Raw genomic sequence first — 22123 nt, forward strand, 5'->3', positions numbered from 1 at the left:
ATGACATTTAGCGCATGACAGAAGACGATCGACTGCAGCAAAGACTGTAAATCACTGATCTATAGCACAGGGTTAGTTTCATAGTTTTATGGGAGAAAGAATAATTCTTATTTATGATATAGTGCAGAGCTCTGCACCCGGTAGCTCTCCAGCTGTCGTGAGACTACAACTCCCAGCATGTCATGAATGCTGCAGACTGCCAGGGCATGTGGGTAGTTTTATAAAAACTGGAGAGCTATGGGGTGGCTATGGTCACCTTCGCAACCAATTTCTAAAATTGCCCCAATGTAGCACCTACCTTTGTGTGTATATAGATCCTATGCAGAACTATGTGTCTCCATGGTTACAGACTACAAACAAAACTTGTGTAGTCTGATCCGCAGTCATACTCCCTTCTTCCTAACTTACCGACGGAACGTATGTTAGCAAGTAGTAGGAGAGAGACCGAAGATCTGGGAAAGCTGGGTGACCACCTAGAAGGCCCCCCCTACAACTCTTACATGTATTGTTATCCAGCTCACCCAGGCTACTGCATATAAAGTAGTCTGGAGGTGATTTGCATATGAAGCCAGATTTTCCATTCGGTACACTAGGAAAGTTGAGTGACAACCCTTCATTACAACGTGGAATACATAGAACATGGCGCATGTTTGAGATATGTATACAGTTGTGTGAACGAGGACTAATACAGCAAAACATCCCCACTCCTCTACTGCTGCATAACTAGGCAGATTTGCCATTCAGGACTCTGGGAAAGGGACAACAGCTCTAGGAACTTTAAAGGGGGTTCTTTTTCAGATTTCCCAAAAACAGAACGATGCAAATTGGATTTTTCTTTTCTAAAGGGGAAATTTGCTTTAACCCCTTAACGCTCCATGACCTACTATTAGGTCATGCTAACTGTAGCGTTCGCGCTCAGTGACCTAATAGTAGGTCATGGAGTAAACACGGCGCCGTTCGCGCGGGGCGCGTTCATGAGCTGTGATAGCTGCTGTTTCTGACAGCAGACTATCACTGCTCAATGTGCCGGCACCGATCGCGGAGCTCCCCCGCCGATTAACCCCTCAGAAGCCGCGTTCAATAGCGATCGCCGGCCTGCTACACGATAGCGGCCGGCGATGGTGACTATGGCAACCGGACACCAAACAATCGCGTCCGGCTATGCCATAGACGGAAGCCTAGTGGGTCCTGACAACGTCAGGACCCACTATGCTTGCTGTCAGTGAGTAGCTGACAGTTCTAATACACTGCACTACGCATGTAGTGCAGTGTATTAGAATAGCGATCAGGGTCTCCTGCCCTCAAGTCCCCTAGTGGGACAAAGTAATAAAGTAAAAAAAAAGTTAAAAAAAGATGTGTAAAAATAAGAAAATAAAAATTTTAAAAGTAATAAAAGTAAAAATCCCCCTTTTTCCCTTATCAGTCATTTATTATTAATAAAAATATATAAACAAACAAATAAACTATACATAATTGGTATCGCCGCGTCCGTAACGGCCTGAACTACAAAATTATTTTGTTATTTATCCCGCACGGTGAACGCCGTAAAAAAAAATATTAATAAACCGTACCAGAATCACAATTGTTTGGTCACTTCACCTCCCAAAAAATGGAATAAAAAGAGATCAAAAAGTCGCATGTACCGAAAAATGGTAATGATTGAAACTACAGTTCGTTACGCAAAAAATAAGTCCTCGCACGGCTTTATTGATTGAAAAATAAAAACGTTATGGCGCTTAGAATAAGGTAACACAAAAAGTGAATGATTGTTTACAAAACGTATTTTATTGTGCAAACGCCATAAGACATAAAAAAAAAATATAAACATCTGGTATCGCCGTAATCGTATCGCCCCGCAGAATAAAGTGAATATGTCATTTATAGCGCACGGTGAACGCTGTAAAAAAAAAAGTATACAAAAACAATAGTAGAATTGCTGTTTATTAGTCACCACGCCACCTAAAAATGGAATAAAAACTGATCAAAAAGCCGCATGCACCCCAAGAAAACTACAATGCATTCCTCAAGGGGTCTAGTTTCCAAATTGGGGTCACTTTTGGGGGGTTTCCAATGTTTTGGCACCACAAGACCTCTTCAAACCGGACATGGTGCCTAATAAAAAAGAGGGCTCAAAATCCGCTAGGTGCTCCTTTGCTTCGGAGGCCGGGGCTTCAGTCCATTACCGCCCGAGGGCCACATGTGGGATATTTCTCTAAACTGCAGAATCTGGGCAATACGTATTAAAGAGGCTCTGTCACCAGATTTTGCAACCCCTATCTGCTATTGCAGCAGATAGGCGCTGCAATGTAGATTACAGTAACGTTTTTATTTTAAAAAAACGAGCATTTTTGGCCAAGTTATGACCATTTTTGTAGTTATGCAAATGAGGCTTGCAAAAGTCCAAGTGGGTGTGTTTAAAAGTACAAGTCCAAGTGGGTGTGTATTATGTGCGTACATCGGGGCGTTTTTAATACTTTCACTAGCTGGGCGCTCTGATGAGAAGTAACATCCTCTTCTCTTCAGAACGCCCAGCTTGTGACAGTGCAGATCTGTGACGTCACTCACAGGTCCTGCATCGTGACGGCCACATCGGCACCAGAGGCTACAGCTGATTCTGCAGCAGCATCAGCGTTTGCAGGTAAGTCGATCTTACCTGCAAACACTGATGCTGCTGCAGAATCAGCTGTAGCCTCTGGTGCCGATGTGGCCGTCACGATGCAGGACCTGTGAGTGACGTCACAGATCTGCACTGTCACAAGCTGGGCGTTCTGAAGAGAAGAGGATGTTACTTCTCTTCACAGCGCCCAGCTAGTAAAAGTATTAAAAACGCCCCGATGTACGCACCTAATACACGCCCACTTGGACTTTTACTTTTAAACACACCCACTTGGACTTTTGCAAGCCTCATTTGCATAATTACAAAAATGGTCATAACTTGGCCAAAAATGCTCGTTTTTTAAAAATAAAAACGTTACTGTAATCTACATTGCAGCGCCGATCTGCTGCAATAGCAGATAGGGGTTGCAAAATCTGGTGACAGAGCCTCTTTAAGTTGCGTTTCTCTGATAAATCCTTTTGTGTTATAAAAAAAATTGTATAAAAAGAGTAAATTTCATCTCTACTTTGCTCTAAATTTCTGTGAAACACCTAAAGGGTTCATAAACTTTCTAAATTCTGTTGTGAATACTTTGAGGGGTCTAGTTTCTAAAATGGGGTGTTTGATAGGGGTTTCTAATATATGGGCCCCTCAAAGCAACTTCAGAAATGAACTGGAACCTAAAAAAATAAATAAATGAGGCAATACTTCGCTTCTTACATTATACTGATAATGAGCCGTGCCCACCCCGAAATTACCCCAGTTTTGACCGTTTGTATAAACGGAGACCCCTATTAGACCGTTTCGGTGCCCGGTTTTCCCAAGCATACACCCCCGAGAAGTGTTTTTCTATTGATGAGTCCCTGGTACATTTTAAAGGGAGGGTTCAATTCCGCGAGTACCTGCCAGGTAAGAGGGCAAGGTATGGCGTGAAGATGTATAAGCTGTGAGAGTGCATCAGGGTATACCTACAGATTTAGGATATATGAAGGAAAGGCCACCCCCAAACCAGACTGCATCCTGGACTACAATAGGTACATGGGAGGGATGGACTTGTAAGATCAAGTCCTGAAGCCCTACAGCGCCATGCGGTGTGGTATAAGAAGCTGGCCGGGCACATCATACAGATGGCTTTGTACAATGCGTACGTGCTACGTCGATGTGCAGGCCAGAGGGGAACTTTCCTGGAATTTCAAGATCTAATCTTTAGGGAACAGGAAGGGGGGCACCCAGTACTTCTGGAAGCGGGGCCACACGCATCGTACCAGGGCAACACTTTCCAGGAGAAGTTCCCCAAACCGGTGGAAAGGGAAAGAGTCAAAAGAGGTGCAGAGTCTGCTATAAGAGGGGGATAAGGAAGAACACAATATACCAATGTGACACGTGTCCCGAAAAACCAGGGCTCTGTATAAAAGATTGTTTTAAAATGTATCATACATCCCTTGATTTTTAATTTACCCTGATGCACTCCGCACAGCTTACCCCCTTCATCTTTCCTTCTGAGCCCTGCCGTATGCCCAGGCAGCTGATAACAGCCACATGTAGGGTATTGCCGTACCCAGGAGAACCCACATTACAATTTAAGGGGTGTATATCTCCGGTGGCGCATGCTGGGCACACTATATTGGACACTGAAATGGCATATATATATATATATATATATATATATATATATAAAATTGCAAATCTCACACTGCACCATCTGCTGCGCATTATCTTTTACACAGTACCTGTGGGGTCAAAATGCTCACTACACCTCTAGATGAATGTCTTAAGGGGTGTAGTTTTTAAAATGGGGTCACTTCTCGGGGGTTTCAACTGTACTGGTACCTCAGGGGCTTCTGCATACATGACTTAGCACCAGAAAAACTCCAGTAGGCCAAATGGTGGTCCTTTTCTTCTGAGCCCTCCCATGGGCCCAAACAGCAGTTTATCACCACAAATGGGGTATTGCCGCACTAAGGACAAATTGGGCAACAAAATGGGGTATGTTGTTCCCTGTGAAAATAAGAAATTTTGATCAAAAATGACATCTTATTGGAAAAAATATCATTTTTTTCATTTCACAGCCCAATTCAAATAGGTGCTGTGAAAAAACTGTGCGGTCAAAATGATAACAAAAACCATAAATGAATTCCTTGAGGGGTGTAGTTTCCAAAATGGGGTCACTTTTGGTGGGTTTCCATTGCTTTGATACCTCTGGGGCTCTGCAAATGCGACATGGCACCCGAAAACCAATCCAGCAAAATCTGGACTCCAACAAACACATAGCGCTCCTTTCCTTCTGAGCCCTCCCATGGGCCCAAACGGCAGTTTATCACCACAAATGGGGTATTGCCGCACTAAGGACAAATTGGGCAACAAAATGGGGTATGTTGTTCCCTGTGAAAATAAGAAATTTTGATAAAAAATGACATCTTATTGGAAAAAATATCATTTTTTTCATTTCACAGCCCAATTCAAATAGGTGCTGTGAAAAAACTGTGCGGTCAAAATGATAACAAAAACCATAAATGAATTCCTTGAGGGGTGTAATTTCCAAAATGGGGTCACTTCTGGTGGGTTTCCATTGTTTTGATACCTCAACACCTCTTCAAACCTGGCATGCTGCCTAAAATATATTCTAATAAAAAAGAGGCCTCAAAATGCACTAGGTGCTTCTTTGCTTCTAGGGCTTGTGTTTTAGTTCACGAGCGCAGTAGACACACATGTGGGACATTTCTAAAAACTGCAGAATCTGGACAATACATATTTAGTAGTATTTCTCTGGTAAAACCTTCTCTGTTACTAAAAAAAAATTTAATAAAATTGAAATTCAGCAGAAAAAATGAAATTTGCAAATTTCATTTCCACTTTGCTTTAATTCCTGTGAAATGCCTGAAGGGTTAAAAAACTTTCTATATGCTGTTTTGAATACTTTGAGGGGTCTAGTTTTTAAAATGGGGTGTTTTATGGGGGTTTCTAATACATAGGCCCCTCAAATCCACTTCAGAACTGAACAGGTACCTTAAAAAAAAGGCTTTTGAAATTTTCTTAAGAATATGAGAAATTGCTGTTTATGTTCTAAGCCTTGTAACGTCCAAGAAAAATAAAATAATGTTCAAAAAACGATGCCAATCTAAAGTAGACATAAGGGAAATGTGAACTAGTGACTATTTTGGGTGGTATAACCGTCTGTTTTTCAAGCAGATGCATTTAAATTCTGAAAAATGCTATTTTTTGTAAATTTTCTCTAAATTTTGCAATTTTTCACAAATAAAGACTGAATATATCGACCAAATTTTACCACGAACATGAAGCCCAATGTGTCACGAGAAAACAATCTCAGAATCGCTTGGATAGGTTTAAGCATTCCGACGTTATTACCACATAAAGTGAAATATGTCAGATTTGAAAAATGGGCTCTGAGCCTTAAGGCCCAAACTAGGCTGCGTCCTTAAGGGGTTAAAAAGGTGTTACCCTCGCTTATTAGCACATGGCGGCCGTCTTTTCACCTCTATCCAGAACATTCTCATGACCCCTCTCTCCTTGATCCTTATGAGGCTGCTGGGATTTGTAAATGAAATAATGGAGATGCTGGCCTGGTGTTCACCTCCATTAAAAATAAACTTCCAGGACTTCTCCGGTGGAAGCATTTGAGAGAGAGCGCAGTAAGATGTTTACAAGAGGTAAGAAGAGGGATGAGAGCAGCGCGACGCTGACGCAGCACTCACCGCCAGAGATTAATGCGCCAGTCTCCCCGTTTCCTGATTCCATTTCCAAGCATCTCTTCTTCACGAGCCACTTTATGTTTAAAGGATTCGACCGTCAGTCAGGTTGGCTGCCAGCAGGATTGATGTGAGGATTATTACACTCCAGGGCCTGACGCTTCAGATATATTTACAGTGCGATATATAGGAAAGGCTAATGCGGTCGTAAACATACATTATACGTGTATATATAGAGGACTCTTCATAGCAACCAATCATAGCCCGCGTGTCATTTTTCTAGTGTGGTTTAGAAAATGAGAGCTGAACTCTGATTGGTTGCTAGAGCCATTTTTTGTTCTTGTATATAGTTTTAATAGATACTTTTATAACTACCACCATGACGGGGCACGAGTGCCGGCTCTATCCTGTATTACATGTGTGGGGGGGGGGGGCAGTTATCTAAACTTGTGCAGTTTTTTAAGAATAGCAGCCGGATTCCAGCTCTTATTTTCACAAGCCCTTTGGCAATTGCAAGCAGCGACCTGCGGTTTATACGTCCTCAATTATAATGAAGAACAAGAGGTAAAGTTTAAATGATATAAAAGTATAGAGGAATCTATGACCTGCAAACGACATTTTCTCTAGAGACAGAACCGCCACCTGGCAACAGCTGATGGGTACGGGCGACGAGCCTCCTAATGCCGCCTGAAAAATTATTGAATGCATTACGGCCACGGTCCCATATTTATAGTGATGTACTGGAACCAGTTATATATTTATAGTGACATCATCTCCAGTACTGGAACCAGTTATATATTTATAGTGACATCATCTCCAGTACCGGAACCAGTTATATATTTATAGTGATATCATCTCCAGTACCGGTAAGGCTGGGTTCACACGACCTATTTTCAGGCGTAAACGAGGCGTATTATGCCTCGTTTTACATCTGAAAATAGGGCTACAATACGTCGGCAAACATCTGCCCATTCATTTGAATGGGTTTGCCGACGTACTGTGCAGACGACCTGTCATTTACAGCTCAAGATTTACGAGCGTCACAGACGCCTCGTAAATTACGAGGAGCATTTACGTGTGAAACGAGGCAGCTGTAAACAGTCTGTCTTTTCACACGTAAATGCCTCTCAGCGTGTGAACATACCCTTATATTTATAGTGACATCATCTCCAGTACCGAAGAGGCTTAAAGGGAGCCAGTCACCAGAATGTCCGTATTAAACTAGTAACAGGGTATTGTAGAGGAGAGTTAGGCTTCGTTCACATCTACGTTGGGGCCCCGTTCTGACGGGCACCGGATCCGTCACCATTGAAATCAATGGTGATGGAACCGTCGGTGTCAGTTTGTGTCTGCTCAGGGTCCCGTTCTGACGGAAACCTCTGAACGGGACCCCAACACAGATGTGAAGGAAGCCTAAGCCGTTTCTAACGTTTATTTTCAATTTCTGCTTGCTGCCTCCTTTATGAAGAAATCTGTTTTATTAACTTTAGGTGTAAAGTGGGCGTTACAATTGCCCCTAAATGCTCCTACATCACTACCCAGTTCTACCCCCCTCCCTCCCTACATTGATTAACAGGGGCCAGGCAGCGTAATCAGCGCGTTCATGCCTGGCCCCATACGTATGTTTCTGCTCTCCTTTCTAATCGGCACTGCTGCACAGCAGTATACTAGGAGACCAGAGACAGACTGGGTAAACAGTCACAGTCAAAATGGAGCAAAAAAAAACTGCATTTTGACCCCCATGTGAACATAGTCTAAAGAGAAATTGTTAGGCCCTGTCCGCACAGAGTTTTTTGTAGTTTTTTAACTGCTAGCATTGTTGTAACGGTTTTTTTTCTCCCGTCTCCCGCAGTGTTTTTAGCCCGCAGCCATTGAATCTAATGGCAGCAGGCAAAAAGCGCCACGAAAAACAGTCAGAATCGAGCGCTGCAGGTTTTTACTGTCTGCCACTGATTTCAATGGGAGGTCAGAGGCGGAAACCGCGGTTAGTAAGAACATACTGCTTTATTTTCCCGTGAGTGGCGAAAAGCCGCATGGGGAAAAAAAATAAAACTACCTGCCTCCCATTGAAATCAATGGGGGGCGATTTCGGCCGTTCTTTGGTTTCCACGATAAAATCAGCACCAAAAAAGTGTCAGTGTGAATTGACTCTTAGGGTAGGAACACACACAGCAGCAGCGTATCCGCCCTGAACACCGCACCACACTATGGTGCGTTTGTTCGGGCATAAATTCCGCTACGTAAATTATCGCACATACCCCCTCCCTCCTCTGACGTCCGCTCCATTTGACCGCTGCAGCCTCTGATTGGCTGCAGTGGTCACATGGCCTGCAACGTCATCAAGGCAGGTCGGACTGGAAAAGCAGGGAACTTTGGGTAAGTATAACTTTATTATTATATTTTTTTTGCTTGCAATTTTTGCAGCGCATCGCTGTGATTTCGTCGCAAATATCGCAACACACACTGCTTTGTTGCGGGTTTATACACCCCATTGAATTCAATGGGTAAACCCGCAAAAGAAGAGTTGCGTACCCGCAGCATTAATTGACATGCTGCGGTTGAAGTAACCGCAGGTCAATTTATGTGCGTTTTTTACAGCTGCATTTTTCCGCAGTGTGGGGAAGAGATTTGTCGGAATCTCACCCACCCTGCTACCGTAATACGCTGCGTATTTTCCGCAATTAATCCGTTGCGGAAAATCCGCAGTGTGTGTTCACACAAAAAACGGCTGTAAAATAGGGAGCGGTTTTCAAGGGAAAACAGCGGTTTCTCTATTGACACAATGAAAAATGGCTCCAAAAAAAGCTCAAAAAGTGAAATGCACTTTTTTTTTCCAAACGGCTACGTAAACAGACGCCCCGGCGGAACAAAACACAGTTTTTCCAATTGAAATCAATGGGCAGATGTTTAGAGGCGTTCAGCTTCCGATTTTTCACCCCGAAAAACGGCTGAAAATAAGCAGTGTGAACAAGTACATAGATATACCCGGAGTGACGAACTCCACCGTGCTGGTGATGATTTACCACAGAAGTCTGGTCTGCTTCCTGAAGACACCAGTATATAGCAGTAATAACCATACACGACATTACCTACAATTACACCGTATATATAACGGAGAATACAGATGTAAAGAGAAGAGATATGAAGAGAATTACCTCACTCAGATTTCCTGATGACTAGAATTAGATTTCCCAGGATATTAGAAAAGACCTGACAGGAAATACACATTTCTACTTACTAACTAACCATTTGTAGTAATCTTGGAGAGATTTGGTCAAATTCTGTGGTAAAAAATCCACAGAATTTGCTGCTCTACCTGGAAACATCTGTATGTGAAGCCGCCTGAAAAATTCTGAGGTAAATCCCCTCCCCAATCAGAGCTTCACCTGAGCAGTGATCACATGACCAGTAAGCCGTGCGCTCACTTCGGGGGTTAAAATGATTTTTTTTTTCCTTGCATTGTACTGCGTCAAAACTGCAACATTTTGCAGCAATTTTGTGGAAATTGCGGATAAACGGTTTGGTCTTGTCGTGGTTTGCGGCAAAATACAAAATTTTACAGCGACGAGAAGGGACAAGGGGTTCATGCTGTGCGGTTTTAGCATGCGTTCTTTGTTTTGGTAGATGAACTTTTATATATCTCAATCAACCAAGAAAAAACCAAAACACATGTTTAACTGCGAAAAAAAACGCAAAAGTGTGAACCCAGCCGAAGGCCTCATACACACAGAAGTATTTAGGTCAGTATTTTGCATCAGTATTTGTTAAACAAAAGCAGGAATGGGTCCAGAATGTGGAGAAGATACAAATCTTTCCATCAGGCGGAGTTCACACGGGGCGGATACACTGCGTAAAAGAACGCAACATATTCGCACTGTGCGTCGCAGCGAATTCCTGCCGAAAAACCGCTCCAAACTGGTGGGTTTTTCGCCCGGAAAGGCCGCTGTGGAAAACTGCAGCATTTAGCCGGCGTGCTAGGATAACATTTCATCCCATGTGACAGCCGCTACAGCGTCTGATTGGCTGCAGCAGTCACACGGGATCCCAGGAGGAAAAAAAAACAAAACACAGACTTCTGGGTAAGTAGAAGATTAAGATTTTTTTCTAAGTTGCGTTTTTCTGCGGCCGAAAAAAAACGCAACAACTGCTATTTGTTGCGGGTTTTACCTCCCCATTGAATTCAGTGGGAGGTAAAAGCCGCAATAAATAAGTAGCGTTTACGCCAATGCAAATGACATGCTGCAAGATGAAATTTGGCACCGCATGCCAATTTCTGAGCCTTTTTCTCTGCGCAGTATTTACGCAGCGCGTGGATGAGATTTATTCTCTGTCATCCGCTCTGCTTCTACTCTATTATGCTGGGGATTTTCCGCAACCAATTCCATTGCGGTAAATCTGCAGTGTTTACGCAACATGTGAACTGACCCTGAAGGCGCATTTAGAGGAGATGTTTTTGGCCGTATGGTATAAAACGCATCAAAAATCGCATGCGATTTGACAGCGATTTTCCCTGGTAGGTTTTACCAGTGAAACACATTTATTTTACAAGTTTCACCTGAAAAAACCGCACAGGCAAATTGTGGTAAAACCGCATGCGGTTTTGCCGTGATTTTCGATGCGTTTTCCCCAGTCGGCCAAAAATGTTTCATCTAAATGCACTCATACTTTTTTTTCTTGATCTAGGTGGTTTGGGCTTCCAAATACTGGTGCAAAATACTGACCTAAACACTGCCGTGTAAAAGCGGTGGCTTTAGGGTGTATTCAGACGTTGTGGTTGAGGTCGAAACCACATCAAGAAAACAACATTTGGTTTTACCTCAATTTTTAGAGGTGACATGTTAAATAAATGTGCTTCATCTGTAAAAACCGCAACAAAAAAACGCAGCAAGTTGTTGTAAAATTATAGACCTTTTTTTCTGTGCAGTTTCAACAGCACCTCAACCACAACGTCTGAATACGCACGAATCCATTCAATCCCATTTTCAACGGCACTGAGGTTACGTTCTCAGCGTGATTTATTATCTCTAAATCACAGCAAAATGCAAAGATCACTGGAGTAATATAACGCGATTTGACCTTGATCATCCGAATATAGCCTGGGTTTTCACGTGGCAGTTTCAGTGCGTTTTTCTGTCATGAATTGTTGCAAAATAATGCGCCAAAACCGCAGCATGAAAATCTAACCTAAGTCGGCTGGTCGTCTGCACCCATCAGCTGTTGCTAGGTGGCTCTCTGCCAAAGGAAAAACACGTACAAGTCCTTGAGTCGTCCTCTTCTGTCAAGTTAAAAATTCTATTCACAATTTTTTTTAGGTATATCCGTTCCTGGGAAAGCCGGATGACCACCAATATGGTCTCATCCAGTTTTCCAGGAGTCCTGAACGACAATTTTGATCGGAGTCTGGAGGAGCGTCGTTTTCTCTACTCCCTATTTTTCATCCAGTGGCGGTACAGGTTATAGAGTCATGAAAGGAGTCCCCAAATGTTTAACAACTATGGAGCGGGGGGGAGGGGGGGGACACGTATTGAGTAACTAAGAAAAGGCTTAGGAATGATTCACCGGGGAAGCGACAAACTCATCAAGACCCCTTCCTCATACTGCCGAATAACAGACAGAAATAGCTGAAGACCGGTGTAATTACAATCCTGCAACCCTTTAATATCATGTCGATAAAGCAAACAACGAGTTCAAAGAAAAAAATAATAATGATTATATTAATATATAAATATATATATATCTATCTAGACATACTGTACATAAATGTCTTACAGTGCCACCTTGTGGTGCTTGGTGTAACTGCAAAACATGCGCTCTAGGGTTTCGTTTTTCTCAAATGCAAGTCCCGATGCAAAAGCAGTGTGTGCCCCCGGCCAAGAAACAATGGAGTGGTCGACACACGGACACCAGGACCATGAGCAGCGAGGCCTGATACGAGGAGGATCTCTGCTTTTCTGTTGCAGGTTTTCCCCATTGATTTCAATAGGGAGGTAAAACCCGCAACAAATAGCAGATGTTGCGATTTTAGCGTCGGAAAAGCTGTGATTCCACTGCATAGATCCCAACTAGGAAAACAAAAACCTCATACTTACCCAGATCTGTCTGCTCCTGCGTCCAGGCCGGCCTTAAGGGATGACATTTCATCCCATGTGACTGCTGCAGCCAATCACAGGCTGCAGGGGTCACATGGGATGAAATGTCATCCCAGGAGGTCGGGGTGGAGGACGGCAGAAGGACGCGTCGCCATGACTACGGGTAAGTATAAGCTTAAGAAAAATTTACCTGCTATTTTAAGCAGCAGACATTCCAGCCAAGAAACTGCACCACAATTTGGTGCGTTTTTTGTCGTCCGGAATTCCCTGCGGCGTCCAGGGCGGATACGCAGTGTTCTTTTACACAGAGTATCCGCCCTGTGTGAACATACCCTTACTGCTAATGTGGACTGTAGTTTTACACATTCAAGACAGAGCATGGAAGAAGAATTGAAGGGATTTAATCTACAGAACAGACGACATATACAGGATATGGCCAAGCAAATGTACTCAGCGGTTAAATTCCCCATCGCTTTAGCGCTGATGCTTTGGTGGTCCCCCACTAGTCTTTGTTTACTTTCCAGAAGTGAGGGCTGCAGCAGCCAATCACTGGCCTCAGCGGTCACGCGCCGTACTTACTTGGATTACGTCGAGACCAGTGATTGGCTGCAGCGGGCACCGCTCCTGGAAAGCAAACAGAGAACGGTGGAGGACCAATGAAGAGGCGGCGCTGGAGGATTTAGCAGGGGAGTACTATAAAAAAAAAACTGTTACGTGTGAATACACCCTAATGGTTATGTCCAGTGAATTTTTCAACTGATGCAACAAAATATCCTTGGTCATTGGAGAATGGTTTTATTGCTGCACATTTCATGGGCACGGTCATCTTCTGCACAGCCAAGAACTGATGATACCTTCATTATAGCAATCATAGAATAAACATTAAAATAACAAAAAACCTGCGCGGAAAAATTGTAAAAATTCCCAGAGGGAAGCCGATCGTTCCAGCACCAAAGTTATACTTATGTGGTTCCCCACACGCACGTATAGGTTCCCAGACGCTCATGACAACCGCTGTCGAAACTTCAGAAAGTGCAAAAGATTCTGTGATATAATATTCAATAAAAATAATATCCATCTATAAATATAGGACGAGAGGCAGCCGTTTTGTGATCTAACCATATAAAATTGCACAGCGTCACTCGTGTAACGGTGACATGAATAGGTTGCATTTCCAAACCACAAATGGCCGTCTTCACACCGTGCAATTTATTTTTGAACTGACCGGGTGAATGCTCCAAACAATCATTAAGATTACCCAGTCCATCCTTATGATTAAGTCACTGACTTCTCATGTGCTGCAGGGGGCGCCATTTTGTCCTGATCCTCCGGCTGACTTGAACCATCACCCGTTGTACTGTTGTCCAGCATCAGTTCCAGCGACTCTTCACCCGCAATCCGCCGAACCTTCTCTCCTTTAGCTGCCAAGATTTCTTCAATATTCCTTCAGTGCAGAACAACGGACATTATAAAACACCACGATAAACCTCCAGTCATTCAGCACATCATAAAGGGTTAAATTGTTGCCGTCGGTATGAAATCTATGGCATTTTCCTTTCGATCGGTTGCCTGCAACCTGTGGCTCTCTAGCTATTGTGAAACGACAACTCCTATCGTGCCCGATTAGCCAGCAGCTTTCAGGACATGCTGGAAGTTGTAGTTTCACAACAGTCAGAGAGCCCCGGGCTATACCTTCAGGAGCGGTCTAGTCACATATACTCGTCTACGTAGTGATGGAGTCTATAGAAAACTTCTATAGTGTCTCAAAATACCCATATAGTCAAGTGGGAGGGGGTGCTACAGACCGGTCATTGATTGCCTGATATAAAGCTTCTTCCATAGATAGATGATCAGTGGGGGGAGGGGTCCGATCAATGGGACACCCAATGACCAACGTCTGGACGTGAGCTGCGCCGTGCAGGAAAAGTGATGGTATATCCTAGTGATATCCTATGTGGAAAAACACTTTTACAGAGCATGAAGAATGGTCAAGAACTTCTACTCACTTCTTTCCTTCCAGATCGGAGAACCAGCCCAGATTATCTGCTATGATGTGATGGTTTTTGCAGCCGGGACACTTTACAATCACCACTCCGTTGTGATACGCAATTTTTGAGATTGTTTTCTTGGACCTTGTAGAGCAAACCTGGAAAGGGAAAATATATTTAAAATATCAGAAAGGACAAAGCTGCATGAATGGGGCCACGATGCCGGGAACATAGACTGAGACAATGAAGGAGACGCAGCACAAAACCAGCACTGCGGCTCCTTCATTTACAGGATGGGTGAGGGGGTCCCAGCAGTCAGACCCCCCCATTAATCAGAAAGTCATGGCATATCCTAGAGATCTGTCACCCCTTTAACATGAAGATGTCACTTATTAAAACTGGTAATTAGGGACACGCTTCTTGACACCCACACATAAGACTGTGGTCGTCAGGCAGTGTGTCCCTAGCAACCACGATCCAGCACTTCCATAAAGCTGCAGTCCCAAGATCCTGATATCATTTCAGCGGTCTGTATATTATATAATGTCTGCACGGAACTAAACACAACAGGAAAAATGTAAACGGTCTTTCCAGGGAACCAAACACCAGGATGCCCCCATTCCATGTACCCGTGAGGCTGTAAATGGTCAATGGTAATTAGGCGTAGGGGCTTACATGGTGCCCTCCTGGACTATGAGCGAGCAGGCGACCCCTTTAGGGAGAAGGGGTTGTGTTGCATGATGGGAACCTTCTCATTCTTGTCACTATTGGGGCTCAAAGAGCTGAAGGCAGATACGGAGCGCCACATATTCTTCTACTGCTCCCCATTACCAGCTGAGAACCATTGTATGGGGGCGCTCTCATTCTGACAGCATTGTGGGGGCGCTCTCATTCTGACAGCATTGTGGGGGCGCTCTCATTCTGACAGCGTTGTGGGGTTCATATTCAATTGTAAAAAGTATTCCACAGAACTCACTCCATCGGATTCTCCCCTCTTCAATGTTTGGAAAGAGATGCAAATTCCATGTCCAGAAACCCCATCCGGACAGATCACCAGCACACAAACTGGAGGACAGAATCAATATGGCAAAAGTAGAATTGTGATTATTAACACATCCCAAGTATATAAAAAAAGCTGCGTTTCCCCCCCGCAGGAGCCTTTCTCAAGCATGAAATACATGTGACAAGATGTGGGTTATAAATATACATCCCAGAGGTGAATCCATCCAATCCGGAGATGGCGCTGCAGACGCTTCTTCATAGCACGTGTGAATAATAAGAGTGATGCAGGTCACATATTCAACAGAGATCAAGTGTAAAACCTTGTATAGTCACATAATCCACGCTGCAGGATGTCGCTGCTGCCCTCCAAACCGCCCGTCTGTATCCGCGCTCTCAATAAACCATTGCGCGTGCGCTAGCGGATAGAAGAGGTCAATAGACTTCTCACTAATCTATTGCGCAAGCGCGGCGGCCATCTTAACTTCTGGCTGGAGCCCTATCCGTATGACTGCGTCTGCGCAACAGGGAGGCTCGCAGGATCCACATTCGGTGGCCTAGCAGCCCCGTCCACCAATCACTGGACTCCAAAGACGTCTGAAGCTGTAAACTACGACCATCTCACGTAACAATAAAAATCAGAACGATCATCCGGTAATGGCCATCAAATAGCGAACAGACGTCCTCATTTATATACAGATGTAAAGATAATAAACCCTCCAATGTAACGTCAGGTAATCTATTAAAGGGAGTGAAGTGAATCAAACCCCACTATTATGGGATCTAGTATATATGTAATAGAAAATAGAGGAGAATATAAAGAGATCATTATATATTTATTTATTAAGAAATATTTAAAGGACGCAATAGTTATAACTACTATGGTGCAAGCAACTTATAGTAGCGCACTTTCAACCACTAGATGGCGATCATAGGTCACCATGGAGTGGAATGTGCAAGAAACTATCCCGGTCTCAACACACAAATGTATTGTTTATAAAAGGTCCTTATATTCACTCATATGATGTATAATATATCTCATCCTTCTACACTCCTCATATGGGGCATCTATTGAATATCACGGTTTCAAATTCTCAAAGGAGCCTCATACTCTGTTGTTTTGTAATTTATTCAAAAATATCGTTGTTGAAATCTGACTAATCGTTCAAAGGATTCTACTGACGCCGCCATATAATCTCCATAATGTTATTTATTGTAATTATTTTCAATACGTTGTGTCCCTATATGGGACCGTTGTGAAATGCTATTGTCATTGTTGCGATCGATCAGTAGAAGCTTATTGATCATTTGGGTCAAAGCGGAGCAGCGTCCCGACCTCCTCCAGCAAGTGTGAAACGTCTACAAATCATAAACTCGTCATTAGAAACAGAATTAGTGAGTCTTGTGCACCCATTAAAAAACCAAAGAGTCAATGCCGCAGGAATTGGATGTAAGTGCAGGCGCCTGAGGCATATTCCAAATTCAGACCCTTCGGCTGCAAACCGTCCTTCTGGAATATCCATTTTAATTCCTTTTCCTTCAAAAGTCTTTGTCCGTCCCCTCCTCTGCGCAAAACCGGTACGTGATCGATCGCTCTAAATCCCAACTGATTGAGTGAGTGTTTAGATTGTATAAAGTGTTTCGCCGCTGGCAGGTCGGTCGGTTTTCTCCGTATGGTGCTTTCGTGTTTATTTATACGATCCCTCACCTCATTGATAGTTTCTCCCACATAGACAATACCGCATGGGCAAGTAATCATATAGACCACAAAGCTAGCGGCACAAGTGAACCTACAAGGTATATTACATTTTCGACCTGTAAATGGATGAGAATTGGAGCCTTTAAGAAGGTTTCCACAGCCAGAGCACCCCGAGCAGGGAAAATGACCTTTCTTGGGAGTGTTTAGGTTTGTCTGTACAGGGCCTTAGGTTCCCCCTGTATCTGAACGCACTAGGGAATTACTCAAATTTTTACTACGTCGATAAGACATTATTGGCGGGTGATCAAAAGACGGTAAAGTTGGGACGGCCTCTTCTGATCAAAGACCAATTCTTTCTGACGGCTTGTGCAAATTGTCCACTCATAGGACCGTACGTAGAAACAAATGGCATTCTGTCTGTGCCTGCCTCTTTATCCCTTCTAGTAAGTGTATCCCGATTCATATTTCTAACCGTATGTCTGTGTTCAGAAACTAATCTAGTGGGATATCCTCTTTCTAAAAACTTCTTGCACATCGTATCTAATCTTGCACCTAATATTTCCTCATTATCCACTATCCGCTTAACTCGGAGTAATTGACTCCGTGGTAGAGAGTCCGCCATCTTTCTTGGATGGCTGCTTTGATAGTGTAACACACTATTTTTGTCTGTTGCCTTCACATAGAGATCTGATCTCCTTCCCTGTAAATCGTTGTATCTAGAAATTGGATGTTCTTATCAGACCAACATAGTGTAAATTGTAACTCACTATACCTACTATTTAACTCATCCAGCGTCCCTTGCCATATTAGGAACACATCATCGATGTACCTTAGCCAGCATCGGACAAGTCTCCAGTATTTAGAGGAGTAAACAAACCTGTCCTCAAATGCAGCCATGTAGATGTTGGCATATGTGGGGGCCACATTGGACCCCATGGCTGTGCCGCGGAGCTGTAGATGGAAGTCTCCAAAAACAAAGTAATTGTTCCTGAGGACAAACTCCAACATCTCCAGGACTAGGTGTGTTCGCCCCGGGGACATGCCCGAGCTGGTCAGACCCTGGCGGACCGTTGATAGACCCTCGTCATGCTCTATCGATGTATAAACGGGGACTATATCTAGAGAAGCCAAAATGATCTTGCCACTGCCTTCTATGGTCTTAAGCTTATTTAAGAAATCACTAGTATCTGGACCAAAAGATCTAGTATTTATCGCAAATGTCCTCAATATTCGATCTAAAACGATTGCTACGTGGTTGAAGAGGGATCCCCGGCCCGATACAATCGGACGGCCTGGTGGATCTATCGGGCTTTTATGGACCTTAGGTAAGGTATACAAAATTGGTATAATAGGGGATAGCAAAACTAGATAGTCGGCCAAAGCTTCATCCACAATGCCATCCAACCTGGCTTCCTCTATCAACAGCCTGAGTCCACAATTCAATGTAGAAGGGGGGTCTATTGACAATTTCTCATATACACTCCTGTCCATTAACTGTCGATGTACATGTCTGACGTATTTATCTGTGTCCATCACTACCAGAGCTCCCCCTTATCCGCCCTTTTAATGGTGATGGACTTGTTAGTTGACAATTCAGAGAGCATTTGGCGATCTTCTCCAGTGACATTGGGTCTCGCTGAGTGCGACATTTCTACGTCCCTCAATTTTTTAAACTCCTGTTGAGTAAATGTAATATATGTCTCAATACAATGGTCATCCTGTGGCGGCTGAAACTTGCTCTTAACATCTAGGCCAGTTTCCCTCAATGTAGAAGAACGATCAGTGCGACCAGTAGATGTTGTAGTATCTTGTACATTACCCTGTCTGTTGTGTGATCCCTTCCTGCGTCTCTTTAGGAGAGAAAAACCATGTCAATCTGCGAAAACCAAAGAGATCAAGTTCCATTTAGAACCAATTAGTATTAGAAATAGGACAAAATGATAGCCCTTCAGACAAAATATTTGTTTCTACCGGGGATAGAGAGAGAAGAAATATTAATCACAAGATCTAATTCGGGGGTTTCTTGCCCACATATCTGGTCTGTCTGATGTCTTTTTTCTTGTGTAATCCGCCGATGTTTCCGACCGCCCCTTCTGGTCTTGTAATTGATTCCACGGGGCAGACCTCCCCTATGTCCAGAAAAGGTTATCTGTTCGTATTGATACTTGAATCGTCGGCAGATTCTGATTCAGCCGTTGTAAATCCAAACTTACCTCGGGGCTTACGTCTAGGTCGTCCTCCTTCCACCTCGTCCAGTGGGTTATTGGTCTCCTGTTGGGGAACACGATGTCCTTGCCAATTGAAAACACCCCCATTGTTGTAATCTCCTGTATCTCTGAACCTATGATTCTCTGGTGCGCTCTACGTCTTTACGGAATTTGTCCAAGATCTGATCTGCTCTCTCTTTATATACAATCCAGTCTTCATTGGTAAGGATATTAATCAGCGGCTGCTCGAGAGCTTTAATAATTTGATCACAATTCCTCTTCTCTTCACTGAGAAACTCAATATTTAACAATATTATGTAGAAAGTGTATTTATTAGAAATACTTTCAAACCTGCTGCAGAATTGCGTATTATTTGGGAGCAGATTTGGCCTTAAATGTGGCCGCAGCCCTCTGGGAATCCTTCTCACTTTATAGTATTCTGTGAGAATAGAAATATGCAAATCAAGGGAGGTAAAGTGTTTTCTCTCAACTTCCCATTTGCTTTTTAGCATTTCCAGAGAAGGAATTTTCAGGAATTTTCCATCATTTTCAGTGGCAGCCGAGATTCTTGCTGCATCCTCCTCCGTATAGGAAAATATATTGGGATCATCCAGGGGTGCCAATCCTGTATCTGGAATAGTTGTGGCTTGTTCCAAAACTGGTGGTGCACGTAGGTTGGGATTCATATTCCATTGTAAAAAGTATTCCACAGAACTCACTCCATCGGATTCTCTCCACTTCAATGTTTGGAAAGAGATGCAAATTCCATGTCCAGAAACCCCATCCGGACAGATTACCAGCACACAAACTGGAGGACAGAATCAATATGGCAAAAGTAGAATTGTGATTATTAACACATCCCAAGTATATAAAAAAGCTGCGTTTCCCCCCCGCAGGAGCCTTTCTCAAGCATGAAATACATGGGACAAGATGTGGGTTATAAATATACATCCCAAAGGTGAATCCATCCAATCCGGAGATGGCGCTGCAGACGCTTCTTCATAGCACGTGTGAATAATAAGAGTGATGCAGATCACATATTCAACAGAGATCAAGTGTAAAACATTGTATAGTCACATAATCCACGCTGCAGGATGTCGCTGCTGCCCTCCAAACCGCCCGCCTGTATCCGCGCTCTCAATTAACCATTGCATGTGTGCTAGCGGATAGAAGAGGTCAATGGACTTCTCACTACTCTCTTGCGAAAGCGCGGCGGCCATCTTAACTTCTGGCAAGAGCCCGATCCGTATGACTGCGTCTGCGCAACAGGGAGGCTCGCAGGATCAACATTCGGTGGCCTAGCAGCCCCGTCCACCAATCACTGGACTCCAAAGACGTCTGAAGCTGTAAACTACGACCATCTCACGTAACAATAAAAATCAGAACGATCATCCGGTAATGACCATCAAATAGCGAACAGACGTCCTCATTTATATACAGATGTAAAGATAATAAACCCTCCAATGTAACGTCAGGTAATCTATTAAAGGGAGTGAAGTGAATCAAACCCCACTATTATGGGATCTAGTATATATCTAATAGAAAATAGAGGAGAATATAAAGAGATCATTATATATTTAAAGACTCTGTCACCAGATTATAAGCGCCCTGTCTCCTACATAATCTGATCGGCGCTGGAATGTAGAAAACAGTTTTTTATTTTGAAAAAACATAATTTTTTAGCAAGTTATGAACAATTTTAGCTTTATGCTAATTAGATTAATGCCCAACTAGGCGTTTTTTAACTTTTGACCAACTGGGCGTTGTGGAGAGAAGTGTATGAGGCTGACCAATCAGCGTCATACACTTCTCTCCATTCATGTCCATCTGTACTCACAGCACAGCGTGTTCTTGCGAGATCACGCTGTGCTGTGTGAGTAAGTCCAACAGAAACTTTACCAAAGTGTCGGGAGTGTGAATATACATCGCGTCCTTGCTGGAGGTGATATCTATTCACTCTCAAGAAACTTCAGTCAAGTTAATGTGGGAGTATGTGACAGCACAGTGTGATCTTACGAGATCACGCTGTGCTGAGTACAGATGGAAATGAATGGAGAGAAGTGTATGACGCTGATTAGTCACTGATTGGTCAGCGTCATACACTCCTCTGTACAACGCCCACTTGGTCAAAAGTAAAAAACGCCCAGTTGGGCATTAAGAAACTCATTAGCATAAAGCTAAAATAGTTCATAACTTACTCAAAAATGATTGTTTTTCAAAATAAAAACCACTGTTATCTACATTACAGCGCCGATCAGATTATGTAGGAGACCGGGAGCTTATAATCTGGTGACAGAGATGCTTTAAATAAATAAATAAAGATCTCTTTATATTCTCCTCTATTTTCTATTAGATATATACTAGATCCCATAATAGTGGGGTTTGATTCACTTCACTCCCTTTAATAGATTACCTGACGTTACATTGGAGGGTTTATTATCTTTACATCTGTATATAAATGAGGACGTCTGTTCGCTATTTGATGGCCATTACCGGATGATCGTTCTGATTTTTATTGTTACGTGAGATGGTCGTAGTTTACAGCTTCAGACGTCTTTAAAGTCCAGTGATTGGTGGACGGGGCTGCTAGGCCACCGAATGTTGATCCTGCGAGCCTCCCTGTTGCGCAGACGCAGTCATACGGATAGGGCTCCAGTCAGAAGTTAAGATGGCCGCCGCGCTTGCACAAGAGAGTAGTGAGAAGTCCATTGACCTCTTCTATCTGCTAGCGCACGCACATTGGTTTATTGAGAGCGCGGATACAGGCGGGCGGTTTGGAGGGCAGCAGCGACATCCTGCAGCGTGGATTATGTGACTATACAAGGTTTTACACTTGAT

General features: G+C 43.4%; 1 protein-coding gene across 4 annotated transcripts in view; it reads right to left on the bottom strand.

The window, feature by feature from the left end:
- The window catches only part of DNLZ (DNL-type zinc finger), a 47211-nt gene that overhangs the window by 19088 nt on the left and 6000 nt on the right, over positions 1–22123 (bottom strand). For 3 of the 4 annotated variants that reach the window (XM_075835180.1, XM_075835182.1, XM_075835181.1), the window contains exons 2-3: positions 14399–14538; positions 13681–13836 (exon numbers count right to left, since the gene is read on the bottom strand). In XM_075835180.1, coding sequence (XP_075691295.1) covers positions 13681–13836; positions 14399–14538 — 296 coding nt within the window. Of the gene's footprint in view, positions 1–13650; positions 13837–14398; positions 14539–22123 lie in introns of all 4 variants that reach the window. The other variant, XM_075835183.1, reaches the window with a different exon arrangement.

This window comes from Rhinoderma darwinii, chromosome 8 (genome assembly GCF_050947455.1).
Source record: "Rhinoderma darwinii isolate aRhiDar2 chromosome 8, aRhiDar2.hap1, whole genome shotgun sequence".
NCBI classification, from domain to species: domain Eukaryota; kingdom Metazoa; phylum Chordata; class Amphibia; order Anura; family Rhinodermatidae; genus Rhinoderma; species Rhinoderma darwinii.